The sequence below is a fragment of the Psittacula echo genome (genome assembly GCF_963264785.1).
Source record: "Psittacula echo genome assembly, chromosome: 3".
Lineage (NCBI taxonomy): Eukaryota > Metazoa > Chordata > Aves > Psittaciformes > Psittacidae > Psittacula > Psittacula echo.
In genome coordinates, this window is record NC_137736.1 from 1260764 (window position 1) to 1282850 (window position 22087).

The 22087-nt window shown below is 41.2% G+C and overlaps 1 protein-coding gene across 1 annotated transcript in view; it reads left to right on the forward strand.

Moving 5' to 3' along the window:
- ALCAM (activated leukocyte cell adhesion molecule) overlaps positions 1 to 22087 on the forward strand; it is a 129064-nt gene that overhangs the window by 69754 nt on the left and 37223 nt on the right. Inside the window, 2 exon segments of the mRNA XM_080612284.1 lie at positions 17941 to 18041; positions 20691 to 20910. Coding sequence (XP_080468410.1) covers positions 17941 to 18041; positions 20691 to 20910 — 321 coding nt within the window.

Sequence of the window (22087 nt, forward strand, 5' to 3'; positions counted from 1 at the left end):
CATTACCTTTTACTGGGTTCTAGTATTCTTTGACGCAAGTAGATATAAGTCTATGGTGTTGCAAGTTTGAGTTGTTTTAAATAGTTCTAGAAAAAAACTAAACAGAAATATTTTTTTTAATATTTACCAAGGCCTACATGTATTATAATCTGTAAAATAATTTACAATGTGCTTCATGGGTGAGCTTTCAGATTTGAATGATTTTTAGAAGTGATGCTTTTTAGCTCTGTTAAAAAATTAGTTCAAGCTTCATAGCCACAAGTCATCAATGTTGAGTGAGAATAAGAGTTTTAATCCATCTTAACGTAAAGTGTGTGCCTTTTACGGTTTGCCACATTATCTTAACAAAATGAATGAGCTTTCATTAGGAAGAAAGTAAAAAGTACAAGATTAAAGTTGATGAGCTAAATCAAGGTGTCCTGCTTGGTTGATTTAAATCCATGATTAAAATCAGTGATTTGATTTAAATCAATCCACTGTTCTTTCAGCCAGCCTGAAAGGAACTGTTCTTCATTTCCTGCCTAATTAGAATTGCTTCTGTAAGATTAGTTAGTATTGTGCCTTGATACAGCAAATCTGCTGTACCCTTTGAATTCCTTGGATACAAGTTTGAGGGCTGAAGACCTTTTTTTCCTGTTGCTTCCCTGCTTTTCAAATAATAGCTTTAATGAAGTGATACTTCTGCTAGAGCAGTATACCGCTATCTTGCCCTTTAATAGCTGGGGATAGAAAAGCAGGTCTACAATTGTAGCTTGCTTTGTCTGCTGAGGATCATTACAGCTGGATGACTTATTCAGGTGATGGAGAGGGATGTATCTTCCTGTTGACTGTCCATTACACTGGGACTGATGTTCCTGGGTGCCTGCCTACCTGAGAGCTACATCTGTGCAGCCTAATGGCTGGTGATGGGTTACTCTTCTCATAGAAATGGCTGAAAATAAAGGTGTGGAGAGATAGCTAAGTAAATAAGGGGCGGCAGAGCTAATAATGGCTTTTTTTTCTGTGGCTTCATGCCCATCATCAGCATGTTCTCTGGAGACAAAGCTGGTGGAGGTTCCTGTGGGAGCTTGTCTCCTCCTTAGGAACCTTGCAGACTTCTCTGCAAGGTGAATGCGCTGGTAGCCTGTCAGTTTAAACTTCTTCTGCAGCTGTTTTCTCAGCTGGCCACTATCTTTTTTTTTCCTTCCTTCTCCCTGGCTTCAGGACACTTTGGGATATGAAATATGTCCTGTTTCCCTGTGAAATTTTAATGGGAATTGTCAAATTCTTCTCCCATAGGCTTCCTGTGGGGGTACCCATGAGCAGCACTATCATGAGTTTCGTTTTTCCTTAGGTGGAAAGGCAAGCCTCTAACATAGAAGATTTATCATACGAACTGTATACCAGTTCTTAGGAGTATGGAAGTATCCTATGATGACAAATGACTTTCTTCCCTGGAGTATAACTAGATAGCAATTTCTATTGTAGCTATTGTATCTATCCCAGGAAATAAAGAAGTGATTTCATCTTGGTGTGAAATCCAGGACAAACCCAGAATATTATACTGCATTTTATTTGGGGCCAGAGGGGATTTCTTCTCAAAAAGCCTTTGGTTCCTTGATTTCCTTACTTTGGTTGGTGTGTGAGACAAGTCATAGGAAAGGCGGTCTTCTGTCGCAGGACTGTGGAGAGCCCAGGTCAAAGTAATCACCTTGCCAAGTGCTGCCAGCCTGGCCTCTGCCTGTCACAAGAGCTTTGTCCTGCAGCTTCCCTGCAGGAGAAAAAGGGCTTCAATGAGGCTTTTCTCCTTTGCTTTTCTTTCTTAATTAGATTGCAGGGCTTTTTAAGAAAAGGCCCACATCCTCCAGATCCTTGCAGTGCCTGGTATCATGAGATACAGGGGAGGCACAGAGCACCTATCAAATAATTATCAAATTTTTTTGATAATTATTTTAATAAATAATAAATAATAAATTGAATTTTTTCAAAAAAAAAAATTTCAAAAGAATTTTAATAAATAATAAATAATAAATTGATAAAATATCAAATTATCAAATAATTAAAAATTACTTTATTAATAATGTGCAGAGATACTGTATTTGAAAATAATACTACTGCCAGTTCTAAAAGCTCTGAAGACTTTACCTTTACGATAAAAATGAAAGCCCTGTAAAAGTTTGCTTGAACTTAGGACAAGAAAACAATGTTTTGTGACACAGAATATAATTTAAAACGTGTGATGGCAATTTACATTTTCTGAAGAAGGAGCTGCCAAATCAAATTAGTTTGAATTCAGAAAACCTCTTGTTGAGGGATTCAGACAAGCCATATGGTACTCCCTTGAAAACATCAAGGCAAAGCAAGTATTGTGTGGGCTTTTATCACATTTTAGTCATTTTGAGAAGAAAATATGTTTTAATATTTTTATATGTACAAAATGGCTCATATTGCAATTTAATGAGGAAGAAATGACATGTACCTAAGATAAATACTGATAATGAAGACCTACTAACATGCATTCAGCCTGATTTAAGGTGCCTTGTTTTGATCATAGAGTACTTAATATATTGAGTATTTTTTTGTCAGTTACAGTGGGTATTAATTTTATGTTGGACTCATTTCAATGCTGCAGCAGCCAATTTCAGATGCTTATATGGACTGTCCAAAGAGGAAAGATAATTTTTGGAGCTGCTGTTAGTGCACAGAAGGCAGGGTCAGGTGTGAAGCTCCTTTTAGGGTCTTGTTGATATTTCAACCTTGAAGCAGAGGTTTGATGCTTAATAAACAGTGCTTTAGGATAATGCTAAGGGTATAATGTGAAGGTGCTGCAGAAACACTCTTACAGCTCTGCAGCCTGGTGGTTTGTTACGTATTTCAAAGCTTCTTTGTGCTAACTGTCCGTTGTGTCTTCCTTCCACTACTGGCTCTGTCGGCAACAGTTCTCCTCACCGTGGTGGGCAAGGTGTTGCATGTCTGCAGAGCTTTCCTGCGCTGTTTTCAAACAAGAATAAAAGCAGTTATGTCTATGGGAAGGTGTGAAAACAGCAAATCTGTACGTGGAAAGTTTGGCATTTGTAGGCTCATAAAGAAAGTAGTTTTGAGTGCTGTTTCTGAAGGTCCAGGTTCACAGGTTTTGTGTGCAGAAGCTGCAAGTTCCTGTTCAGAGGTCCCTGTCCTGCTCTTTGTGTTAAGGGATGACTGGGGACAAGCTGGTAAGCAGCGATGTGCCTAAAGCCCCGCTCCGGTGGGACTACACTGGGCACCCGCACTGCGTCTCAAAGCCCAGTCTTCTCACTGTTAGTGGTTTGGTTTAGGCTGTGAGCATCTTACCTTTCAGATTGCATTTGCATACTAAATGCAGGTAAAAAAAACAAAAAGCATATTAAAAAGTTAGACAGTGCAAATCAGCCTAAAAACCCCCCCAGATTTGTACCTATTAGAAGTCAAATGCAGGTGCTGCTTTGCTGGAGGATGGTGGCATGGATTACTCAAGGGTTTTGTTTGATTGCATATGTGGTGGGGCTGGGTTGTTTTTTGTTAGTTTGGGTTTTTTTTGCAAGATCTAATTAAGACCAACAAAAATTAGATAAATTATTTCAATACCATTGATTCCCCCGTGCATAGACAACCCATATCACATGTCATGAGCACGCACACGTGCTGTGGCATCCCTCTGTTCAGTCCAACAAGTTGATGCTGACATTTCTGTGAGGATGCTGACATTTCTGCAAGGACCTTGGTCTCTCAAAAAAGGCAACTTCCAAAGATTAAAACTTTGCTAAGTCACTTTCATCTTCACTGTGGGACTCTTGTTTCCCATTAATTTAGAGTAAGTAGACTTTGTTGTCAGTATCAGGGCATTAAAAACATACATCATTCTCTGAGCTGTTCAGATGTGGTCCAAGCTCAAATAAATAATTCTCTAGGCTTGGTATTTTGGGAAGGGCACCATCTGGCTCCAAAAAGGATTCCAGAACTAATAATTAGTTTTCAGGATTTCTTTAGAATAATTAGGAGCATTTTTAAAAATGTGTGCTAATCAGTGCTTTTACAGCAGCTCAAGACTATCAAAAAGTGTTCTGCTTCCTAACAAAAGACAGAATAACAAGGTTTTTCTCTTCGTAGGCCAGATCCTTAGCCCCACTGAGCCATGCTAGCACCCCTCCTGGCACTAAGAGATGGCTTGAAGTAGCTGTGAGATTGTTTCGGCCTTTCAGTAGTGTTTTCTGCTAGGTACCCAGCAGGATCGCGTTCCTCTTTATACACAGTAGGTGTTAGGAAGGGCTGTAGGTAGTGGGTGCTCTAGGAGTCCTCTCGGCATGGTGGCTTTGAGAGACACAGTGCGGCAAGACAGCTTGTGACTGACTGACTCAGGGATGCTTTTAACTTGCCAAAAGTTGAAGCAGTCCCTCGCTGGGCCCTTTGTGAATGCTGTTTCTCAGCAGAAAACACAAGATGGCTCTTGGGAAAGAAGTAAGGTACTTCTTATGTACTTTGCAGTATTACACTATAAAGATGGGCACGAAGGCTCTCCGCTTTGGTAGGTGATTTACTTCAGCCTGGCACTGCAGTAGCTTATGTGCTTGACTTGTGGTAGTAAACGTCTTCAATGGCTGTTGCAAAATGGTAATGATCTGAGTACACGGCTACTGTCAAAAAATGGATAACTAACAGTGTAAAGGTAAAAGGTTCTGCCACAAATGAAAATAACTCGGGAAACCTCTTTTGTGTTCTTGCTCAGGGAGGGGTGGCGATATGGGCTGAAGCAGTGCCTAGATAAGGAAATTGTTAACTATGGCCCAAATACGTAGGTCAAAACAGCATGTTGAACTGTCCTGAAAAGTGCAGTTGGGCATTAATGAAGTTTGCAGGAGCATAATGCACTGCAGAAGCTGTCATGCTAACACACAATCGCCTTGTCCCCAAAGAATTTCTGACAGGTATATAGAGAAAACAGCTGTCTTCCCCACCAAGGTGTGTGTTTACAGAGAGTTTCAATGACAACATAATGTGGCCAGTCTGCACAGGAGCCCACATGCCTAACTGAGGTGGGCTGCTCCGAAGGAATTGCTGTTTATTCAACCATTCACATGGAAATCTAAACTTACAGCATCCATGGCTGTGCAGCTGCTGTTGTTTCTGATACTGCTGTTCAGGACTATGTTGAAACAAGAATGCATTCCCTAAAGCCAGCACAGTGTATCACCTGGCTACACAGATCCTCTGTTCCTGCAAACCACATACCAGGTTTTATTTGTGGTAGAGGTGCATTTTGCATGCCTGGATTTAGGGGGCTCATTGAGCTGGGGTTGCGCTCGGAAAGTAACAGTGGCTCCAGGGGGTCCTGAAGTGCTGCGCTGAAGGTAGGTTGGGCTGGGACCCTGAGCAATTTTTTTGGTTGTGCCTCTTTATTATCATGTAAATGGGGTCTTGGGCATTCATGAAGCTACCACAGTATGTATAATAATAGGGAGGGAAACCTAGTCAGCAGACCTGTTTTCTAGTGCTAGTGCTAATGTTTTGTGCCCTCATCCTCATGCTGGTGGGACTGTTTGTTCTCAAAGATAGATGTATATAAATATTTGGAAGACTGAACTTCTGTATTGCTTCTGTTCGTGCACACCTATGGTTACTCTTTGGTACCTTTTGGGGAGTACAGATAGGACTTACAATATATGCTACTGCTTTTAAACTTTATACCAATGCTTTATCTACAGAAAACAATGCCTGCAGGTTAGAATTCTATGAAGTAAGTCATATATTAATTTAAAACAGAAGATGAGCCCTACTTTGCGTTTTCTAACCCCTCATGTATTTTTCCAGAGGGCAGCTGAGGCTTACGGCCATTTGTTCAGTAACTGGACAGTACCCCTATGTTCTAATGTTAGATTGGAAAATCACTGTGAGCTGTAAGCCCATCCACCACATTCCAGCTGCGGTTGTACTGTCCTTTCCAGCAGTTTTATGTATGCAGCAGTATTTCAAGCAATGGGTGTTGTTTGGGGTTTTTTTTTGTAAAAACAATAAGTAATTCATGCTAATAGCACATGAGATGCTAGCTTATATATGCATGTACACATATGTATATATATATATGAGGTGGAAACAGACCCTGGTATTTGGAAGCGTTTCATACCATCACACGTCAGTAATATCCACAAGTGGAAACGATGGGCGCTGAGGTCACACCGGCCTTACAGGTTTCCATATCGTTGTTTATGTTTCATCATTGTGTAAAAGTCCGCGTAATGTTAACTCTTTCTTTTCACATGGAGTTTGCAGTCTGTGCCCTTGGCACACCTGTGAATTTTCAGCAAACTGCTTAAGAAAGGCAGGCAAAGATGAAACTTTCAGAAACAAAGGTAATGCTGATTTCTGCCGTTGGTGAAAGAGCACATCTGCTTCAGTTCATCCTCCTACAGCAGCAGACAGTTGCCCATACCAGGGCTGGCTACAGGCATCAGTGATATTTAGAAAGCTGTGTTTGTGAGGAGTCCATTAAACCTAAAGAGAGCCCCAGAGGAGCTGTCAGTCACTTATTTTAGCATAAACCGTAAGGATTTATAGTTTTATTCATACAATGAACTTTTTCCCCCTCACACCTATGTCGTTTTTGCTGTGGGTGAAATGGTAGGTCTTGTTGCCAGGTAACAAAGACCGGTTGATGATTCAGGATGGCTATATTCATCTCATCTGCATCACTTTGTCCTCTCCCTTATCAGTGGGGAATGCAGTTGGAAAACAGATGGAGCAGCCAAAAGCCTATTGTCAGCTGGGGGGAGAGTCCATACCTCCAGAACCACCTGATGGCACTTAAAGATCACACTTTCCATTTAGCAACCTACTTTCCTTCTTAATTTAGAAGGGCTGGACATTTTGTCCTGAAAGCTTTTCCACCTACTCAGTGTTACAGAAGGATTAATGTGTCTTTCTTCTATGCCCGTTAAAGTTGAAACTTGTGTAAGCCTTTTTTGTCTTTCTTTTTTTCCTTTGAGGTGATTAGCGCTTGGTTTTCACCACAAGTAAATGATGCTCATTCACTGAAAATAGTGTTCTGTCCACATTATGCGCATTACAGTCACAAGTTCTGATTTGTTCTGTTGGTGAAATCTAGCTGGTTTCTTTGGAAATAAACAGATCTGGTAAGTGAGACTGCAGTAGAGAAGTGTGGCAGGACACTGCCTGTTATTTAGCTGCTTACCCCACAGCCTTTGATGAAGGGCAGGTAGGAAGAAAGTGTGATACACAGTAATGGATGCATGACGTTGGGTGCCCACCTCAGCAGTGTCAGGGGAAGCTACGTTGTTCACTGTTGCGAGTTGCCTATCAAACTTGCATTCACTAAATATTTAGTTTCTTACTTATTGAGGGTGTACAGGATTACAGTTGGGACTTCTGCAAACGTTTTGGAGCACTGGTAAAGAAGGAAAAACAGAACTGATGCTTTCTCTCCTTTGATTCTTCTCCGCCTACTGGAAGCCCTCTTCGCTGCAGAGGGGAATGGTGGTAATGGATAGCAAGCTGGGGAGCTGAACCTTAGGATAGTTTTGCATAAGTAAGCAAATGCCCAGGTGAATGTGCAGGTAATGGAGAGAGTAAGGTTTGCAAATCTGGAACATATTTAGTAGTAGAGATCTGGCCTTTTTCTTAGCATAGATCAATAAGCATACATTTCTTAGTGCCTAACTTGTTAACTAACTGTATATGGAAGGTCCATCTGCTCCTTGTCCTCCTACCTCTGTATGGATCCTCACAGGCCAAAATTTAAAGCGATATACTTAAAGGGATACTTGTAGATAGACAAGCTAGCATCTACTTTACTAGCATATACTTTATTAGCATATGTGGACCATAATGTGTGTGAAATAAAGCTTTTTCTTTATTTTTTAACCCTGTGTTTTCTGTAGTTGGAGAGGAGCACCCTGGGTCAGGGACTCGGGCACACTGCTGGGTTTTGTTAAATTGCTGTCACAGCAAAGCCTTAACACAGTGCTGTGATTGTATTTTCTCAGAAACAGCAATTGACCAAGTGGGATGCACCTCGTTGTTGTGTTGTGGTTGCTTCTTCTCCTTGCTTTCATCCTGTGCACGCTGATGGGTAGGGCTGTGGTAAGAAGGGGGAGCCTTAGTGTCTAATGCTATGAGAAGCAGTCCATTTGCTTCCAGATGCCTCAGGAAGGAGTCAGCAGTTTTGGGCTCCCTTTGCCATCTCCGGTCCAATGCCACCATGACTGCAGCCTCATTTCCCAGGCCTCTTGCTGCAATGAAGCAGCAGTACATACACAAGGAGAAGGATGCAAGTGGCAAAAGTGCAGCCTCCTCTTTTAGAAAGTTTTCTCCCCTGGTGCACTGTCAGCTTGGCATTGGCTTAAACTCTAGGATGACAGGGCAATATACTCTTACTTGTAGTACCAAAACAAAATCTCTAGTTCTGATGTGAAAAACTTACACTGTTCAGCTTTTTATTCAGCATTTGTGTATAAATTATGGTGGGCTTTTTTCTGCACTATTAGCCTGTCTGATGTATTCAGCCGCGGTGTCAATATCAAATTATGAAAAAGCAAGAGGGACAGCTCTTTTTTAGTATGCTGTTTATTGACTTCTCTTTTTGTAGAAGGAAAAAACTTCATAGCAAAATATAATGGAGGATTTTAGATAATTGGTTTTCGAGCTGCAGATCTTGTTTGATTTATAAAAACTTTTATGTCCCTTTGAGCTATTGGATATACAGCAGCATTGCTACTAGTTTTAGCAAATGGGGAAGTGCTTTGGCAGGACAATCAAGAAGTGTAACAGAAGTACACTGCAGGAACAGTCAGAGGAAAACCTCAGAAGGTATGAGAAGTTGCACCAAGCTACAAAGGTCTTGTTTTGATCCTGTTTTGCCTAATTAGCTATACCCTTTAAAGATAAAACTCATTGCAGTATTGACTCAGAAGCTATTTTCCCACATTTGCTGCTCATCTCTTGGCTGATAGCTTGTATTATCAAACTGTAGTAAGCTGCAACTCACTTCCCGGGCAGATGTGCCAGACTGCTTGCAAAAAATCACACCATATGTTGGTAACTATTTTAATAAAGTAAATTCCATTTTGTAGTATGTTAAAAGATATTACTCATAGCTCCCTTAGTCATATTTGCATTTTGAATAGAAGTATCTATAAGAAGATACGTTGGCCATCTTCTCTCTTCCTCTGAATTACAGGAACTATCTTCAGCAATGTTTTGTAAAAGTTTGCATTAAAGTAAATCATTAACAGTGGCCTTTCAGGTGCAGCATCAAGTGTGGGAAAGAGCTTTTTTTCACTGTACAGTGCTCATAGAAAACACAGCTAAGGTTTCTGATGCTGACCCCAACTTGCCAATGTTGGACTTGTCTCCTGACATGGTTCCACCCAGAGCTTGTTAAAACATTGTGCCTGCTAGCCTTATACTGATTCAAGCATGAAGTAGGTAGGTGTTTTTTCACTAACTCCTATTTGCAATGGCTTAGAATTACACTGCGTTTTTTCCTACTTACACCACCACTGCTGTATATGTAACCTTTTAAAACATGTAAGATCTACTCAAAAGACTTGAAAGCATCAGCCTGCAAAAGAAACTGACTGGTTTTGGATTGGCATTGAATCCAGAAATAGACATACAGAATTCTGAGCCAAAACCTAGGGTTTCCATAAAATAGTGTGATTAGAAAGCCATAGAAATCACAGGTGATGTTCTGGGGTAGTGGTTTGTAGAAAGAAGCTTAGGATTTCCCTATGAAAAGAAAATTTTGCTATAACAAAGCCCATGCGTTTCAAAGGCAGTGGTGGCTTTCATGGGTTTTCCTTCCAGTTCTCTAGTAGATTTTGGAGCCTTTCCGATTTAAAAGGGACGAGATTAAAAAGCAGAGATGTGCTTATTGCTGCCAAGCAAACCGGAGCTTTGCTGGTCCCGTTTCAGAGCTAGTCTTAGCAGTTTCCTTTGTCTTCTTGGAGCTGGGCATTGGAAGAGAGGATGAGGTGGGAAGGTGGGAAGGTTGATGTGCTGACACAAGTAATTCATTTTGTGGTAGCATTTTGCATCAATTACTGAGGTTTGAACTGCTCATTTGGTCTCAGGCTTTGCTGAAGCTTATGCTATAACAGCTTTTTCTATGTAGTTTGAAAGCTTTACTAACTTGGAAAGCAATATATGTTTTACTTTAGTTGACAAAGAATGCATTTAATGGACTTTTGAATTTAAATCGTTATGACTATGGACAAATTTCTTTTGTATACCTATGAAAAATTCTAGAGGCTTTTGATGATTGTGAATACTGTCATGATTATTGCTTTATATATAGTATTTGATGTTCCTAAGCTGAGAAAAGGTTATTAGTCATCATTATTTAGATGCAATCTAGGTGCTTTGGTACATTCAGACTGAAAAAGCTTTTCTTCTGTATGCTCCCCTGTGTACTCCTTTAGCAGCGATGATGAGAGAAAATGTTCAGAGAAATACTCAATGTGAACATCCCTAGGGTAAAGCTTACAGTAAAGATAACCCCTGTAAACTATGCACTGTACCATCTGCTCTTGGAGGGACAGAACTTTCTAAGACCTCTGCCTGGCAGATGGAATTTTCCCTCAGTCTTTTCAAAAGATTGTGCTAAAACCGTTCCAAATCAAGCTCAAGCACAGCTTACAGGAGGAGAGCGTACAGATGCGAAAGCTGTATGGTAGTGTGGGAAGATAGCCACCAAAATATTGGAACAGCTGGATGAAATGTTGGAGCAGAAATAGCCCTTAGTGAAACAAACACCAGTAGTCTGTTAGTGATCAGTTAGTGATAAAACCTAGAGTTTTATTTGGTCATGTTGTAGGACTTTAAAAACCGTGCTTGAAGTGCTCCATGGGATTTTTGACCTAAACTCATGAAGGCCACAGAATTGCACTGGCATTTAGGATTATGTAGAAAGCAAAGCTATATGCATGTGTAGGAAAACTCTGCATCCCATGCAGTGCACAAGTGGCTGAGCTGTAGGGCAAAACACCATTGAGAAGCATGCATTGACCTCAGTCATCTTAAGGAGGGGAAAGAGGCTTTTTTTTATTGATGAGGTGATAGACTCCTGCAGCCTTGGTCAGATGGGACAAGTCATCTCAGCTAGTTTCTAATTATAGCTCATTTCTTTGTAGTGATAAGGAAAACATTTGATGGAATTAGAAAGGAGTAGGAGCATAGTAGTTATTAAGTGCTCATAGCAGGAAGGGTTTCTGAAGAGTTGACATGTTTCCTTCAGGATTTTTTTCTCATTCGTAAGGAAAAATTGTGTTTTAAACAAGCGTAATGCTTCTTGTAGGGTAATGATAGCTGAGTTCTGATGGCATTTAATGCCTGCTCTCTGGTGGTTTTATTATCTTCTTAGCTTTAAATGCCTTGCCTGTTTCCTGATGTATACTGCCTGATGCCTTGATGTTGCTGGGTGCCAAGCTCCATCTTCCTAATCTGCCTGAGTACTTGCCAAAATCAGTGTTAAGCACAGAGATACTTCTGTTTGTGTGGGCTTGACTGCTTCTGTCTTTGGAGTTAAGTAGGCGTTTCTTTGTCCAGCTTGTCAAAAGAAACTTGGTATCCTCCAGAATCACAACCATGTTTTGGGTTGGGTCTTTCCCCTGCCCTCAAAAAATGAAAACAACCCCAAATGTGAATTCCCATTAAAATACTTCACATCTTCAAAGAGCTGAAGTTAACAGGAAGGATTCCAAAGGGTAATTGCAGTCCATTGCATCAGTGCTTAGATGATGATAAAGGAATTTTTTTCCTTTGGTGTTAAAATTGCCTGGGCTCTAATATTATTCAGGTTTTAAAGCTCTTTGAAGGAGTACTATGATAAAGTATAAGAAACCCTTCAGCAAGTTCTGTTATGTTGATTCACAAGTGTTTGTTACATTAAATACTGTTCGATATATATATCTGAAGTTAATTTCCCTTGATGAATTGATGATTCTTGTGTAACTAATAGTCCTTTGAAGTCTTAATTACCCATATGTGGATTTGTTTCACTGTTTAAACAGGCAGAGAATAAGAAACAATATAGTGTTTATCTAACCTGTATCAGACAGCATATCCACAAACACACACTCTTTTGTTTTTAATCATATCGGTATGACAAGCATAATCAGTGTTAGAATTTTCTTAGAAATGTTTGCCCTGCTTCCCTATTTTGATGCCCAGTGTATGATACAGAAAATGATCGTAGCACCAAACTGAAATGGGGCCTGTCATATATATGAATTTTGATAGCAGAAGCCTTTTTTTTTTTTTTTTGCTTGCTTTAACCAGTCTTTAGATATCCTCAAGTGTATTTTGTGTTTTCAGTGCTGTCAGAAGATTAATGACCACAGGCATGTCTGTGCGAGCTCTGCTAAGAGTGCCTCTTGTAGCTCATGTGAAGAGGCTTGTTCTTAGCAGAGCAAGCTGGATCACAAGGGCAGAGTTCCTAAAGAAATGGCACCTGGGCCTCCGTGGCAGAGTTCTACAAACTCAAAACTGAGCAGCGTTTGACTTGCAGGCTGTTGTGGCTCAGCAAAGAGGATTGGTAAAGGCCCATTATATCCGTACAGGACTTGACCCCTTTTTTCAGCTGACTTTGTCAGGCTCAGGTGGGGAAACATGAGGTCCATGACGTGTGCTGTATTTGCTCTTCTGTGCATCCATGAAAAGTGTTGTGAGAGTTAATAAAAGAGTGTCCAAGGAGGAGCAATGAAGCTGGTGAATGGTGTAGAGAACAAGCCCTGTGAGGAGTGGCTGAGGGGACTGGATTGGTTAGTCTGGCCAAGATGAGGCTAAAGGGAGACTTTACTCCCCTCTACAGTTACCTGAGGCTGTAGTGAGTCAGGTGTTGGGAAACAGCAAGTTGTACCAGGGAAGGTTCGGATTGGTTATTAAAAGAATTCTTCCTTGAAGGAGTTGTCAATCACTGAAACAGGCTGCCCAGGGAAGTGGTTGAGTCATCACCCCTGGAGGTATTTAAAAGATGTGTAGATGTGGCTCTTAGGACATGGTTTAGTGGTGGACTTGGGTTAGGGTTATGGTTGGACTTGATGATCTTAAGGGTGTTTTCCAGCCTAAATGATTCTGTGGTTCTAAAAGGTGACTTCCTGATCTTAAGAACGTGTGATTATTGGGTTTGTGAAATAGTGATGTTTCCTGAAGGAAATAATGTAGGCTGGCTCCTAAGCGGGTACACAAGAGTACCTGTGTGTATGCCTATAAAACTGAAATCCCTTTAGGAATTGATGGGAAAAATCCACTGGTTGCTACTTCAGAACTGACAGCAAACATCGTGATTAAATGCATATTTTATGAAGCCAAGCTTTTTAACCTCCCACTATGAAGTAAGTACAAGCTAATCTAGACTACCTGGAGATAAAATGGAAGGGCCAAAACCTCAAGTAAAGATCTGGAGTGCTAATCCTCATTTAGAGTTTCCAAAGTAGTTGACTACAGTTTCTGAAGTAGATGCTAAATAGGCATAATAGCTCTTGGTTTCGGACACTTCCATTCCAGGAGCTGCTAATTGACCTCTCCTGCTTATTGTTGCAAAAAACCATAGCAGCCAGCATGTCCTGCTGTTCTCTGGTAATGAGACCTTGCTTCTCAGGCCCAGAAAGTGCAAGAGAAAGCATCATTGCTGAACCTGCTGGGGCAGAAGAGTCAGCAGTGAAAAATTAAGTGCAGAAAAAAAACACGGGACAGCTTTGTAGATATAAAATGTCATTTAGATCAGTGGACTCTCCAGGGTACTGAGGGAGGTTCGGCTGCCCGGTTTTACATTGGTTCAGTATCTGGAAGTAAGCTGTGCTGTGAGGCAGCTGAGCAGGCCAGTGAAGTTGAGTTTCGGGCAGTATCTTTGCTAGTTGTAGTTTTCAGATGCAGGTTCATGGTCTCCCATGGATCTTGCACCTGCAGGGTGTTTGGCTAGCCCTGGTTCTCTTTTACATTTGTGACAGAAATGTTACTCTTCAGCACTTAAGGTGTATGCAGGAAGAAAAATCCTCAGGATTCCATATGGAAGGTAGAGGTGGAAATCATGGTTGCTTTCCGCACGCTTCCTACAGCTTCTGTTATTTCCTCAGAGTAACATCAGCTTCCTGATTTTTAGATACTCACCTTCTATCCGTTCCTCTTGTATGATCCCTTTGATTTGAAAATCATAATTAGTCTTAATTATGACCCGCATCAGGTACTCCTGGTGAAGATCTAAAGTAACTTCTTCTGCTGTTTAGCCTCAGTTCAAGTACCCAGGTATTTTTTGTTTTGTCACCCAAATATGTGGGTACCGTTTGGTTCTTCCCTTGTGAAACACATGCAGAGAGGTGGGACAAAGAAAGATGCAGTTAGCAGTGCTGTGGGGATGTGGAAAATACTATAATTAAAAGCATCAAGTGCAAATGTCATCTCAATTTAACAGTGCCCTGCTGGGATCTTTCTCTGAGTCGCCATACCTCCTGATGCTGCTGCTTTCTGCTGTGTCCAAGCACTGGGTCAGAGAGGGGGAAATAAGTTAAACCTCAGCCTGCTCAAACATGCATTTAAAGACTTGGAAGGAAAGTGAGCCAGATTAACCTGTTATACAGGTGTGGATTCATATAGGTATATAGGCTATGAATTTGTAGCTAGTTTGAGTAGAGCTTCTCCTAGTGTATGGGACAAGATGCTGCCTCTGAGTTGAGTGTTGTTAGTAACAGTGTCAGCTCAGTTGTAGTAGTTAACATCTGAAAACCATGCAGGGGAGTTGGCTGGGCTCTTAAAGGTGCATCAGAAATACAGAAGGGCAGGGTATCATGTCTAATAACCTCTTGTAATATTATTCCCTACAGTTGTCTATGTGCCCTCCTGCAGTTAATGAGGTAGGAGGGCCTTGTCATTGACCCTGTGTTGTGTTAGTGCATGGAGCAATTTGTTCTATTCTGTTGATCTTGCTTTATCTATCTATTTATTTTCCTTAGAATGAGCTGGAAATTATGTAAAGGGCTCTCAAAAATGATGGCTGATCCTAAGCTCTGTTGTATCATTAAGCAATCATTCAGTTTTCTTCTTCATCCCACCATTTTACAAGTGTATCTAATAGCAACAGAGAGGAGTTTCTGGATTCTTTGAGGTGTTTTTTTGTTTGTTTCTTAAATGTAAGGTTTGCAGTGTTGCTTTGTGACGATTACTGCAGTTCTTGCAGTGAAAGCTTGCAGTTACTCAACTAGTTTGCACTCCTTAAATGTCCTATATTTGTTGCTACAGAAGTGGGAAGAGAAATTTTTACAGCAGGACCTCCTGTATTCTTGTAAGGATCATTTCTGTGCATTTAAAATAAAACTTGTGTGGTTTTGGTTTTTGTGTTAACACATTCCTAGCAAACTGGCAGAATTTATGGCAAGACATGATTTTTGGGGTCGTTTGTCCATCCTAAGGAATGCTTCTGAGATGAAAGAGATTTTCTAAAATCAGGAGCCAGTCTTGCATTTATCAGGCCATTCACTAGTTACCTGCTCTGAATTATAAATGTAAATCATTGCCAGAAGCAGTTTCATTGATACTCATGAAGCTATTTGTCAGTTCTTCAGTGAGGGATGCTCACTACCTGAGCAACTTGCAGGGGTTAAATGGGTGTCTAGGGGAGAACATCCTCACAGATACCACAGGGTCATTTTCTTTTTCCCTAATGACAGGGAATATGTCCTAGCAGGAGGAGCAACTTCAGGTTTTCCATGTGATGCAAAATACCATTACAGAATTCAAATTACTAAATGACACTTGACTGGGATTTTGAATGGGAACTAACCAGCTTACTAATGGAGTATGTATTTGCAAGTCTCATGTACTTTCACGTCCATGGAAGACAGGAACCAAAAGGACTGTTTTTTCCTAATTCTAGCAGAACTGGAAATTAGGATTCAACTTGCATAGCCAAAGCTGCATTGTTCCCTTCCTGGAGATCAGAATGAGGGTGAGTGCAAGAGAGGGCCAAGGGAAGAATTTGTTCCAGCTTCAAATTTTACTTCCATTTATAGTTGGATTTTGGGAAACATTGGCCCTATTTCCATAAAATCGAACTTAGCTGCTTTCTTATAAAAACCTTTAACTTTTAAGGATTGCTCTTACTCAGCACCATCTAGTGGGCTGACTGCTCTTGTCACTTGGAAAACTGCTGGTCTTCGTAAACGGTACTGCAGATGAGAGCGTGCAGTCCTTGTAGTGTGACTAGCATATGTTTGTGACTAATCATATAACAGAATCAGAAGAGGATTAGCAGTTGTTTAGTTGAAAAGGAGCAATGCGAAGGAAAGTAAGCTTAAGATACATATGGGTAGCGGTGCCTGTTAGCTCTTGCATTCCTTTGGTCCCTCCAGCCTGTTCGCCTGCTTCTCTGCCTTACTGTGGGATGCCATCCAGGTTGTAAGCTTCTCTAAGGAAAGATTTTGGAGTACTGTTTCTCTGTGCACTACCACACAACCCAAATCACAGCCTCATTTAGTATTGTGATACAAATCACACATATGAGCTCATTCTAACTGTAAGCTTTGGAATCCTCACCTGAGGAAAATGCTGTAGAGTCTGTCTAACTGCAACTGTAGGCAAGGGATTCAGTGTTTGGCTTTTTGAAAAGACATGATTTTGTTGAAAGAGAAGTAATCCTTTGGGAAAACTCTCCCTACAGAGAGCACATCGGCAGTCAGTATTATTGTCAGGTCATCCCTGTAGCTAGCTGCCTTGGGATCTGGGTAAAGTTAAGGGATCTGAGCCTCAGGTCTTCAGGGGTGCATGGGAACAGGTTTGTTTTTTGCAGCTCTAGCAAGAAGGGCTGCATCTCTTGGAAAATTAATGTTTCTAGAAGGAATGGGTGTCTCTGTGCCTCTGGCTACATCACCAGCATCCTACTGCTCTCCCTTAAATAAGGTTTCTTTGGCAGCAAGCCCTTCATTTTGCAGCTCCAGTTGCAAATGAAGGGAGAGCAAAGTGGGGGAGATCCTGAGTCTCTGGGCAGAAGATTCTGACAATAGCTGCAGACATCTGGGTGGGAGCAGGTAGCAGTATGCTCACTCAGTGACACCAGGCAAGCACCAGAGGCAAAAACTCCCTCCAGTGCGAGGAGCAGTGAGCATCACGGACAGCAGGGGCAAATACAGAAAACAGGAACAAAGCAAAGTTGCATTATAGCAGATGCACCGAGTTGTAACAGCTTTGCCTTTAAACTTCCTTGTGTTTTAACATTTCATCACTTTGGGGTCTGGTTTTTTGTTCAATTCGCATGTCTTGGACAATGAGAATAAGTGGGTCAGTTTTATTCTGTAAATTTGTATGCATTAGCACAATAATATTGTGCTGAGCTTTCCAAAAAAACCTGTTCTTAAATAATTCATGGAAGCATTTCACTTTTCCAAAATCTAAATGTACTAACTAGTTTGTTTCCCAAGTTTAAGGGAACCCAGCATTTAAATAACATTCTGTTTCTCTTATTTTCTTCCAAGTTTTCACTGCAGTGCAGCAGTCAGAGTATCACTTGTCTGCTGGCCTCCTCACCGTATTGCATCGCAGGACAAGCTCTCCAGGCAGAAGTGGCTGGGTTTTGAGATGAAGAAAATAAAGGTTTAGGGTTTTTCCTTTTCCTGAAGTTTCAAGTTTGAGACAATAGCTGTGGATACTGATAGCAATATACACGTTAATCTGGTTGAGCGGGTACAATCCCGTTTGGAAATGTACCCCACTTGACTTCAGCAGGAAATGTGGGTCCAAAAAGGGTTGATATGTCTAAATAAACTAAGTTAGTGACAGGAATCCTATTTTATTAGAGGTTTGGGTATAAATCCTACATGCTGGAAAATAACCATTTGTCAGGGAGGCGGCTCTGCTTTTGTAATAGCTGTGAACCAACCATTACCTAGCGTATGGGGACTCCAGAAAACACTTAAAATTGTTTGTCTCTTTCTGTTTCTCCTCTAGCTCTGGGATTGTACACAGTAAATGCAGTATATGGAGATACTATTACTATGCCTTGTCGTCTAGAAGTACCAGATGGTCTTATGTTTGGAAAATGGAAATATGTAAGTATAGCTTACCTTACATTCATTAAAGCTGGTATGTTATTTTTTGTGTATGAGATTACAGGATTCCAATCGGCATCATTTCTGCCAAGGTTGGAGTTTTGAGGAATTAATCTCATTGTTCAAGAGAAATAATTATTCGGGAGTTCTCTGCCAACCTGTATCAGAGATCTGGCACATTACCCAGTGGTGTCTCGCTTGCCTGATAGAGCCGTCGTACGTTTGAATACTTTTGAAGTGGGCTGCCTAAAGCAGGACAGTGTTTTGTCCCTGGGAAAGTGATGTCCTTTGGTTGGTTGGTCTGACAGTCACTCAGCACTGTTTCATGCTGCATTGTATTTCATGGATGCTAAAGAAGAGGGCAGAGCTGACCTCAGTTTCTGGTGGTTTCACTCTGCTATTTCTGGTGCACAGAAGATAAAGGTGAAAACACGGTGTCCTCTTGGTTCTCTTGGTCAGCTTGAAGTAGGAACATCGCCGAATGCGCTTCTATATGCGATTGGTACCCCAGGCCAAAAGGAGAGTAAGCACATCAGTGAAATGAAACCTTGAAGGCATACATACTGGAAAACACCAGAATACCAAAACCCTTATGCTTTTCAGACTGACATCAGGACAACTGGTTTTCTTGCTTCTGTGAAATTCATCTGAACCTTCTCTCATGCTGAAATGTTACCGGCAGTAACAGGTGATTTCTACTGTAACAGTGGATTTAAAATTATGTAGCTCTCTCTTTGTAAATGGCATCCAGCAGCCTATTTTACACCATTCTGGTCTGCTGCTGGGAGGTGTGTCATAATCCCTCCCGGTTCCTTCCTTTGTACCTGGAGGTCTGCAGCCCTCATCCACCCCGGAGCTCCTTCTCCACAAACATGTTTTGGGAAATGAAGGCAGAAGTCAGTGGAGAACGTTATGCCAAAGAGGTTCAGTGAAACCTTTCACATAAGTGCTCAGAAGATGCAGTGCCTGCATTTCGCAGTGTGTTTGTTTCAGTCTGCTGTCTTTTTTAGGGAAGACACAAGTCTATCTCTATGAAGATGCAAGGCTATTTTGAGGGAAAGAAATGCGTTATCTTTATCTGGTGCATTTGGGTTGCTCATCTCAGACAAGTACCAAGAAGCAAATATTATAGCTTCTCTTAAGTGGAAAGGAACATGAAACCTACCATGCAAAAGAGCCTATCTAGTTGCTATTGTATAAATTCTTGACACAGCACATGTAACCAAGTGGAAATGTTATCTGTTCTCCCTGGCCAGCTCCCATCTAGGCAGTGCTTGGTGTGTGAGGGGGTGCCAGGGGTTTTTGGTTAGATGAATATTTCATTGGAAGAAGGAGGAACTACGTTTGCTGCTCTGCTGCTTTGGGAGAAGCAATTCATGTTCCTGGTGGGAGCCCAGAAGCACTGGGGAGACTTCATCCTAACAGGAGCAGGCTTTGCTGCTTTGAATGTCTGCCTGTGCCTGCTTGTGTGCTGGGTAGGCTTAGAGTTAAGAGCTCATTTGCACTTGACAGCCAGTTTCCTGTGTATCGAGTCAAGGCAATACTTTCTCTCCTGTGTGACAGACATCTAGAGTATTCTGAAAGTGGGAGAAGGAGGAAGACTGTAAGGGAATTTAAACTTCACATTAGCTGTTGCCTCCTGCTCCTTGCCCATCTCTGACAGCACCCATCTCTTGTAAGAGCATCTTCCTGCTTTTGTGGACTCTGCAGTCAAGCTGAGGTATTGTGCTGGGAACACAGCTTGCATCTTTGCTGCAAGGTGCAAGGGATAAAAGAGAACGAAAACCTCCTTTAGCCCCAGCATAATACTGAATGTAAAGATGGAGTCAGCCTTTCACCTCACTTTAAATAAAGGCAACCAGAGCCTGTCCCTGCTCTATGTGTGTATAAGGCGGGGGGAATCAAATCCTGCAGAACTCCACCCGTAACTTTGTCTTTCAAAAATGTTGTTTTTTTTTTTTTTTTTTTGTATGGGGGTCTTGTGCAAGGCTGTCAACTTTGTATTTCTTCAGAGGATGGTAACAGCATTCTGATTAATATAAGGAGGATGTCTAGAAAATGCTATTTTGCAGATTATCAGGGCATGCATAAGTAACAATATTTGATTGTATGTATAGTCCCATGCCATGAGCTCCTGGGTCCTTTCAAAACAAACAAAAAAAATAGTTAAAACCTAATTTAGAATAAAAAAAGCAGTTTTGCTGATTAAATCCTGCATTTGGAATGAAGTCTGAATATCCCAGACAAACAATATGAATATGTAAAACAATCATGGAAAAGAAAAGGAAACTGAAGCTTCTAAGTCGAGCTCACGAATGCTTCTGTTTCAAGTACTTTTTTCATACGGAGGCAGCTGGTGCCAAAACCACCAGCCTTCATCAGAGAAAGCCCTCTGCTGTGCTGAGATTGAACCAATGGATTGAAATTATCTCTACTGATGATGTTCTCTGTGTACCACAGCAGTCTTAAACTAGTTCTTGTATTACATTGAATTTCTTGTTTGTATAGCAGAAATTCATCAGGAAAAAAGCCATCTGATGTAGTTATCAGATTTTTTTATCAAATGATGCGTTTGTACCAATTGCAGACCTTCAAGAACTTCTAAATGAGTGTTTGTGCAAACTAGAGGTATTTATCTTTTTATTATAGGAAATGCCGAATGGATCTCCAGTATTTATTGCCTTCAGGTCATCAACAAAAAAAAATGTGCAGTATGATGATGTACCAGAGTACAAAGACAGGTTGAGTCTCTCAGAAAACTATACTTTATCCATCAAGAATGCAAGAATCAGTGATGAAAAGAGATTTGTATGTATGCTTGTTACAGAAGATGATGTTTTTGAAGAGCCAACGATAGTCAAAGTCTTCAGTAAGTAGATCTAGTTGTTACTACCGTTAACATTCATCAGCATGTGAATCGTAAATTACGGAAACTTTTGTTTAAGGGAAAGATTGAAGCCAAGAAAGTAAGTTTGGCTGAGTAAGTTACTAAGACTAGCAAATCTCTGCAGCTTTCAAAAATGTAATCTACTGGTGGCATTTATGTAACAGGGCTGCCTGCACTTGCAGTTTATTCATGATAAGTGCAGGCTCAAAGAGAATTTTAGGCTTTGATAATGACTCACTTATATGATGTCATTTGGCCTTGGAAATGAAAAATGTAAAATTAGCACTGATTATTTTCCGTTTGTTCTCCAAGTGAATTTTTCTGCAGGAGGGAAGCATTAACTGTGTGCAGTCTGCAAGATGAGATCAGGGGCGAGGTTTAAAGCAGCACTGAGCAGCCTATGTGCAATGGTATGAACTGTGAGGGAGAGAGTGAGAGGCTGGAAAATGAGTTGCCAGCCCCAAATGCTTATTCTGTCCTCTCCAGAGCTACCAGGAGGAATACCAGTTTGCGGTTCTCTCTTAGAGCACAGAAAAGTTTTAGTGATAACTGCTATAACCCGACTGCAAGGCTAATCTGCAGTGCAAACCCCGGTGCTTTGGGGCACAGTTGTGCTCAGATCATATGGGAGTGTGGACAAACCTGGCCTTTACCCCATGCTAAATGTAATCCTGCAAGCCCTGACTCAGCCTCCTTTTTAGGGGCACAAGTCTGCTGGGGCAAAGGTTAGCATCTGTAAATGCTGCCCTGTGACTGCAGCGGGTCTCTTCCTCAGCTTCATGTTTTTATATGGTGGGGTTTTTTGGCCTTTGTTGCTCTTCAGATGCAGATTTACACAGACAAAGTAAGTCAGTTGTGGGAACATGTTGCCTGCAGGGATGGACAGTTTCTAAGAGATCACACTTCTGCTTGAAAAATGCAAAGTCATGCTTCGCAAGGACAGCCTTGTGCTTCTGTCTGGCAACAGGTGTCAGGGAGTCATCAGCGGTGTCTAGGCAGAAGTCTGTTGGTGGCGTAAGTGAGTTTGAAGCTAGATTAGGAGTCAACAGTAATTCCGTTCCTTCATTTCACTTTCAATTTGACTGCAAGAACAATTGAACTAATGACAATAGGGAGGAGTGTGCTTAGAGCACACATAGTAAACACAGTGCTTCAAAGG